General features: G+C 44.7%; 1 protein-coding gene across 1 annotated transcript; it reads left to right on the top strand.

Annotated features, from left to right (window-relative positions):
- Positions 1–2,233: 2,233 nt before the first annotated feature.
- On the top strand, positions 2,234–8,550 carry LOC136942415 (tumor susceptibility gene 101 protein-like). The gene is made up of 10 exons (XM_067235310.1): positions 2,234–2,727; positions 3,298–3,385; positions 3,499–3,564; positions 3,710–3,873; positions 4,270–4,396; positions 4,755–4,812; positions 5,160–5,254; positions 6,293–6,495; positions 6,624–6,863; positions 6,971–8,550. The coding sequence occupies exons 1-10, from the start codon at positions 2,686–2,688 to the stop codon at positions 7,058–7,060; spliced, it is 1,173 nt and encodes a 390-aa protein (XP_067091411.1). The 5' UTR covers positions 2,234–2,685; the 3' UTR covers positions 7,061–8,550.
- Positions 8,551–8,569: the final 19 nt, after the last annotated feature.

Raw genomic sequence — 8,569 nt, 5'->3', positions numbered from 1 at the left:
ATCACAGGAAACATGTTGCATTAGAAATATGGGTTGCACTTTCCCAGTGCAAAGGTCTCCAGGCCACGATGGATAAATATGGTGACTATCTTCCTGTTTTTACCCTATTATGACCGATACCAAGGCCGTAGCCATGGAGTCAACATTGGGGAGACAAATTACATTTTTTATGATAATTTCGGATAGCGTGCGTGGTTGCCTGTTGTAGCGTAGCACATTTATATTTTTATATCAATATATTGGGGGGGACATTTTGACCAGATTTGAATAAATTATGATTACGGCCTTGACCTATACTGTGCGGATTGTCTTGTGGTAGGACATGATCTCTCAGGAGTTGTATGGCATTTTGTGAACCAACATATACACTGACATTTAAACTGACTATGTCCTGCTTCTACAGTTTTCAACGATGGGAGTGTGAGGGACTTGATGAGCCTAACAGGAACCATTCCTGTCACGTTTAATGGTAACCAAGAACTGTGTCTATCCTGCATGACATCACCCTCTTTGACTAAGGACACTAGAAGCACCATAAAGCCATACTGTCCAGTTCACTCTCCAATGCAGAAACAAACAACTTATGTTGCAAGCCAACCTCGGTTCCCTGTTATTGTCCATTATTCTCTATTAGATCTTAGAACAATTTTGAAAATGAAGCATGTTAATTTGAGTATTTAGAGATTCAGTGTCCCAATTTGTTTCACTGCCTTTGGTGTAGGTCAAACGTACAACATCCCAGTGCAACTATGGTTGGAAGAGAGTTACCCGAGGTCGGCTCCCATGTGCTATGTTAAACCTACCCAGGAGATGATGATTGTGAGAAGCAGACACATCAACAGCAATGGAGAAGTCCTTCTACCTTACCTACAGGAGTGGAAACACGTGGGTGCAATGTTTAACCTTTGTATGTTGCGGAGTGTACTGTGCTAGATCATTTTAAAGGTCATCATGGCTCATGTAGCATGCACTCAAAACTGGAAAAAGGTTTCAAAATGCATTGTTGGGGTCTGCTATGGTTTACTTACCGTGAGAACACTGAATAAACTTGATGGGTTGCGTTGTGTAATTGACGTCTCTAAGCCTGGATGTGGTCACATCTATGACTCAGCAGACTTGCAGATGTTTATGTCAGGATGCAGGACATGTTTATTTTGACACCATTTAAACAGGTATCTGCACCCTTTTCAGACTGATTGTGATCTGTTCAGCCTGGTCCAAGTGATGTCTGCAATATTTGGAGAGATTCCTCCTTTGTGTATTAGGCCGGGTGCAGAACCTGATCAAGCTATTTGTGAGTCTTACACACACAATTAAACATCCACCACTCTCTGACCACACACACGTGCACACAAACACACACACTTGCACAAACATCTCTGACCCTGCACTAGATAAATGCAGAGACTGATAAGAAAGACTCATCCAGCTGGATATGAGAGCAAGGTTCAGAAAATTCAGATTCAACTTTGGAAAACATTCAGAAGACTCTTCTGTCTTACAGTGTGTTCATGTCTTGTAACTCTGACACATTTGTGTAAAAGACTTCTAGTTATGGAAAATTTCTTTTCCCAAGGTTCACAACAATCCCAGAGATACACAGGGGCGAGTTCAGACCCAGGAACTTCCTACACATCTTTGATCAGTGAAGATGATCCTCCTTTCCAGGAAGACAACGAATCTAACTGCTAGTAACTTTTTTATGTTCTGAGGAATATTGCATGTTAAATATACCATTGAATATTTCTAGCATGTGATAACAAGCATTAGAGGTTTTCTTTTCAATTTGACACCGGTCTCTGGCCTTGAAGCTGCTGCTTTTTGAGTATCTGAAATGTCATAATACTAGCATAAAAATAAGATACAAAACATGAATTGTGGAAAAATTATGAAACAGGCATTATAAAACATACATTGCTTGGATAGTGTCTGATAACTGAATATTTGATAACTGCACTACAGACTATAGAAAAGCTCAGGACATTCCTTTTATATTTGGGAAATAATTTGGTACCTGTACAAACCACTCGTTTCAAGGAATAATGAGAATGCTTGATATTAAAGCATTACCCCTGACCTAATTTGTGTACATATTGACATCAGTAGGATTGTTTGTACATTGATATTCCAATACATCCATTCATATTGGGGTAACCTTTTGCATGAATTAATCTCTTAATTTCTCATATATATTTGATTAAAATTATGTAATGAGTATTTATCGGTGGAGAAGGATTCTGAATAAGTTTATGAGTTTATTGATGCCCTGATCCATAATGATTTGACTGTTGAGGGCTGATTCCTGGTCTTCAACACTGGTCCTTTTGTTACACGGAATGTGTAACAAGAGGACCGGATACAGTATGGTAGGGCTACCGGAAAAGCTCTGTTGTTGTTGACCACCTCTATCGCAGCAGCTGGAATTTTTTATCGTGACATTTCTGTGATTTGTCATAAACTTAGACCGCTTGGCCGACAGGAAAATAAGAAAATATAAATAAAACAGTTTTATTCCATAGAACCCAGCTGGTCTTACTTTTGCGATCGCCGACGGGCCTTGTTCTACTTAGTTCCGGGCCCTGGGCTGGGCTTGCTAGTTGGCAATCCAACACTTGCTTAGCATTAGCTAGCTCGCTAGCTTGCTATAGTTCATTGGGAAGAAGACATACTATCATATCACCAACCATGGCAGTTGTCAACGAAGGTGCCCTGAAGAAAATGCTAAAGGTGAGAAATCAAAAATAGGATCTGACACAAATAACTACATCAGTAGACTTAACGATTGACAATAGGTCGCTAGCCAACTGTTAGCCTGCAGCGACTCTTCGAGCATATTAAACACGCCAGGTTAGCTGGAGTTAGCTAGGGAAGTCATTTATGACAACTTTTGTGCTCAAGTGGAATTACGTGTAAAAGACAAACGTGTGTAGCTTGGTTATTTGGGGCTCTAACATCAATTTATTTCCAGAACATTGCTTCCGATCTAGTAACGAAGCAAACTAGCAAGTAAAATGTGGACGGGAATCAGGTGGCTGAGCGATTAGGGAATTGAGCCAGTAATCCGAAGGTTGCTGGTTCGATTCCCGGCCGTGCAAATGACGTTGTGTCCTTGGGCAAGGCACTTCACCCTACTTGCCTCGGGGGGAATGTCCCTGTACTTACTGTAAATCGCTCTGGATAAGAGCGTCTGCTAAATGACTAAATGTAAATGTATAAAGCCAGTGAAACCGTAAACGGTGAAAGTTTAATGTTTGCTAGCAAAGAAACTCATGTTATGTTTGTCTTTCTGTTTTTCAGCAATACAAATATAGAGATTTGACTGTCCGAGAGATAACCAATGTTATATCCCAATATAAAGACTTGAAACCTGTCATGGACGCCTATGGTAAAGTTTCATTTTTCAATGTCCCAACCATGGCTGTAAATCCCTGAAGAGCTTGCTCATCACAATGTTCCAGCTTACACAGCTAATAGTCTTTGTCAATCTCTCTCTTTCAGTGTTCAATGATGGCTCCACAAGAGACCTGATGAGTTTGACTGGAACAGTGCCAGTGAGCTACAGAGGTATGGTGGTAGAGGTGGAGTCTCAGTTGATTGAAAACGAAATAAAAATAAAATAAACACTAGTGCTAAACATTTTCCTGTTTTTACGGTTACCTGTGTTTTTTTATGATGATATATGTTGCACTGTTTCTCTCTTATCTGACAGGCAATGTCTACAACATCCCAGTGTGTCTTTGGCTCCTGGACACGTATCCCTACAACCCTCCCATTTGCTTTGTCAAGCCCACCAGTGCTATGATGATCAAGACTGGCAAACACATAGATGCCAATGGAAAGATCTACCTGCCCTACCTTCACGAGTGGAAACATGTAAGTAAAAACGCTAGCTAATGCCTTACAACTCTTTTATTGTCTTTCGTCAAGCACTATGTCAAAGCAGTCCACAACCTGCACTAAACCCGAGTCGTAAACATTTGACAACATTTGCATGGAATGTTGTGTATTTAAATACAGTTCACTTTATTGATGCTGAAGGAAGTTCATGTGTTTCAGTAAAATGTAGAAGCCCATTCAAGAGCAGCTAGGAAATATCTGAATAAATGAAGCATTTTGAATCTGACTTTGAATATAACAAACTGTATAAAAATAAACATAAATTGTTTCACAGCTGACGAAACGCAGTGCTGTTGCATTTGTGGATTAGCAATTCAACACCACGTGTTTGAAACCTCATAGAGTGACTGTGTGAGTGTGTGTTCCCCCCAGCCCCAGTCAGACCTGTACGGCCTGATCCAGGTGATGATCGTCGTGTTTGGGGAGGAGCCCCCCGTCTTCTCACGGCCCACCACCCAGGCCCCCTACCAAGCCTTCCAGGCGGCAGGACCCCCAAACCGTCAGTGATTTCTCCTTCTAATGCTCACTCTGCCTGTCGTGTTAATGCTAAGTCCCCAAAAAGAAAGACTAGTTTTACCCTCAAATGTGAGCCACTGATTTACGAACACGAGTTATATATCTGTGGTAGAGCATTTGAATGCAGATCAAGAAGTCGTAGGTTTGAATACCCCCCTGTGCGTTGCTTTGGATTAATGTCTGCTAATCCAACACATTAATACAGTTAAAGAAAAGCTTTTATTAATGATGTGTAGTTCCATCCTCTGACACCAGACGGCGCTCACACACTGTCTAGTGAGTAAGAAGTAGATTGTGTTGGTCAGCTGAGCTCTGACTGTACCTTTGCTTCCCCTTAACAGCATCCTACATGCCTGGTATGCCTGCAGTCTCACCTTATGGTCCAAACCCCAACCCAGGGTAAGCTGTTTGTCAACCCCCTTTCTGTCCTCCTCCATACACCTCCACCTTGCATCTCACTCTCCTCAAACCAGTTCTGACATGTATGTGGTTACGTAAGCTTCTTGTCAACAGAAACATGACTGTGTGAATCTAGCTGGTAATAAAAATTCTCACGATGAGCTTGCTACTCCGTTTGCAATGGTGTTAGCCCTTGGTTTAAATCTCAGAGATATTTAAGATTTTAAATTGCATTGCATCTTGATTTGAATGAAATGATGACTTTTTGGGTCATCTAATGTGATCTATACATGTGTTTAGAATGGAGCATGTGTATGTAACTAAAACATTTGTGTTATTGTGTGTAGTGGTTACCCGGCCTACCAGTATCCTGGAGGAAACTCCTACCCTGCCACGGGTGGCCCTACACACTACAACCCCCAGCCTCCCGTCTCCACTGTCGGTATGTATGAAGTCACACCACTTCCTGGTTAGATGAGTTGGGGTTTTGAATAACTCAATGCAAGCCCACCCCTCTGCATATCCACCCAACAGTATAAGACTATGGTTTACATTTATACTTCTGCTTCAAACATGTACTCACTACCAGGTAAGTAGGTTAAGAGTCAGTACGTCTTTTAATGAGGAGACCTAAGCAGTGTACGGTCAGTGATAGATTTGAAGGACAATGACTATCATTCATGGCCCTTTGACCTTTTTCTTGACCCTGCTCCCACACCATAGCCTTTCTGTCTGGGTCAGAAACGCAGCAGCAGGACCCCTCTGGAGTGCCCGGCAGCCTTTGAAAGGTCGCGGCTGTAACCAGAGTGGGGGCCACAAAAGGCCAAAGAGTGAAGGGGGGGGTCCAAACGCCAAAGTCCCTGGCCACCGCCCAGGTCCTCTCATCACAACGCCCCTCCTCACTCTGGGCTATTTATAAGACCTGGGAGGGCGAGGCTTGTAACCACAGACCTGGGATCAGTTACCTCCACCCCACAGCCTGTTGATGATATGGGACGGTACATGCGAAGCTGGCTCCAGATCAGTGTGTGCGGGGTGTTTTGGTAGCGCTCCTATATTTAGGAGCTGGGGAAGAGTGGAGAGGAGATAAGGTTGCCTGCCGAACCTTCAGTGTTCCGAGCTGAGATTAACCATGACATTCACAATGCTGACTCCAGCCTGCTGCTTTTGATATTGAATAGACTGAACACAGACCTGAGCAGGGACACAGATCTGTTCTTGACTCTTTCTGTCCCTGGCTTACTTATGTCCATATTCCTGGCCTTTGTCCCATGTCTGTCCCATGCTCCAGTCTGTCTCTGGTTTGTCAACCTACTGTCCTGTGGCACTAGAGACTCAATCACCTGCACCAACCTCCAAACAAGGACACCTAATCCTCCCAGTGTATTAACAGTTAGAGATAAGTGAAGCTTGTGTTGTTGTCTAGCATTTTAAGCTAATAAGACTTATCTTGTGTCGTCTACCCCCCCCCCCCCCCCAGGTCCTAGCAGGGACGGGACCATCGGTGAGGACACCATCCGCGCCTCTCTGATCTCAGCGGTGAGCGACAAGCTGCGCTGGAGGATGAAGGAGGAGATGGACCGGGCCCAGGCTGAGCTGGACGCTCTGAAGAGGACCGAGGAGGACCTGAAGAAGGGCCACCAGAAGCTAGAGGAGATGGTCTCTCGCCTGGACCAGGAAGTGGTGAGGCCCCTCCAACTCCCTCCATCTGGTTCTCTCTCTCTCTCTACTGGGTCTCACCCAATGCCGTACCCATTGTCTCGGTATTATCGTGTTGTCAATATCTCATCGTCCAATCTGTCTGTGGTCAGTCCGAGGTGGACCGGAACATTGACTTGCTTAAGAAGAAGGACGAGGAGCTGAGCGAGGCCCTGGAGAAGATGGAAAACCAGTCCGAAAACAACGACATCGATGACGTCATAGTCCCCACGGCGCCCCTCTACAAGCAGATCCTGAACCTGTACGCCGAGGAGAACGCCATCGAGGACACCATCTTCTACCTGGGAGAGGCGCTGCGCAGGGGAGTCATCGACCTGGAGGTCTTCCTCAAGGTAATGCATACACACACACAGACAGACACACACGCTTTCATTTCAATGTCGCTTCCAACAGAGGTGTGTTTCTTAACGCCTCTCTTCCCCCCCCTCCCCCCCGTCAGCATGTCCGCCTGCTCTCCAGGAAGCAGTTCCAGCTCCGAGCCCTCATGCAGAAAGCCCGCAAGACCGCAGGCCTCAGTGACCTCTACTGACCCCGGTGGACATTCTTACATACGCACGTTCTTACCTTCGGTCCCCTCTCTCTTTTTGTCTGTACAACTTTTCGTCCTGTCCTATGTCCACATCTCTCTCTCCTCTCTCTCTCTCTCTCTCTCTCTCTCTCTCTCTCCTTCTCTCTCTCTCCTTCTCTTTATCTGACCCTGCTCTCTCCTGCCTGTGTGGGTACTTCTCTCCTGAATCCCCCTCGTCCTTGAGGGAAGTGCTGAGCTGGTTGGACAGGAAACCAAACGGTGGATTTACCTCAGCAGACTAGAAATCAAACCAATGGAAGTTGAATATTGGCCATGTGTATCATTCTGATTCTGCTCCTGTTTGACCAAACGTACCAACTCCAAGTTCCCGCAGCAAACAGATATAATGCTATAATGTGTCTATATGCATTGTGCTCAGGCCAGAGATTCAGGTTGTCATAGAGGCTATGGTCCGGCTGTAAGGCATTACATCATTAAGTCAAAGCCATCATCTGTTATCATGAAGTGCGAAAGCCGGGGATGAGCTTTGTATGTCCAGTCACAGTGAAAGGCACTCGTCTCTCTTTACATCAGATGGGATTTCGAACACAAAGCGCCGCAGTCCCAGGATGCTGGCATTGTGTGTGTGGGAGTGGGAGGGGGCGTAGATCCTTCCCTGTTTGTGTGACGATGACCTTGCATTCTTGGTTTTACTGGTACTATAGGAGGACTGTATCACTCAGGTCTCCATAGAGGAAAGATTACACTCTGGCTCTGAAGGACAGAGGGAGAGGGCGGAGGACAGGGAGGGTCTATAGGACCAGTGTTCATCAACAGGCAGGCAGACTGAGACAGCTTTGAACCTTTCCTGATTCCTCACTCTCGTGTGGGAAGCCTCGAATGGGAGTCCCCGGTCGACCGTCCTCCCTCGCTCCCTTTCTCCCGTCCGCCAGGGGCTGGAGAACTTCCTGAATGGCCAGTCAGCTGACCTGCTCAGTTCCTCAGTGTGAACAGACCTACCATTTAATCATGCACAGTGGATAGAAGCCTCCGACTGCCCAGCTCCTCTCTTGGCATCTCTGTTCTAAAGGTGCTGAGAGCGTCTCAACTGACCCGTTTCTCAAAGGCAGCAAGCTGAAAATAATTTATACTTTCTTCTATACACCTACTTCCCTTTTGTTATTAGGTAGCTTTGTTTTATGGTTCACTCCAAGCTCACAGCCACCGTGACAGGCTAGACGGAAGTGGTGGTTGACATGGCAAAAATATTGTACTAATCAAAAGTTAACTCATATCGAGTATACAAACAGGTCTCCTTTAAAGTTATCTTTTTACTAAATGCACTTTGGATTGTATGATAAGTAGGTTTACTGTTGGGTATTGTTTCGTCTGTAGGACATCAGTTTTTTTATTTGTAGATTTTATGTAAATCGATACAATAAAAATATCTGATTTGACAAGTCTAATGTAGGATTTCTTTGTGGTTTTGCTCTTCCCACACACTGCTGTGCATGAAGACCAGCTACATTT

The sequence above is a fragment of the Osmerus mordax genome, chromosome 4, assembly GCF_038355195.1.
Source record: "Osmerus mordax isolate fOsmMor3 chromosome 4, fOsmMor3.pri, whole genome shotgun sequence".
Taxonomy (NCBI): Eukaryota; Metazoa; Chordata; class Actinopteri; order Osmeriformes; family Osmeridae; genus Osmerus; species Osmerus mordax.
This window is presented reverse-complemented; position numbering and strand designations above follow the sequence as displayed.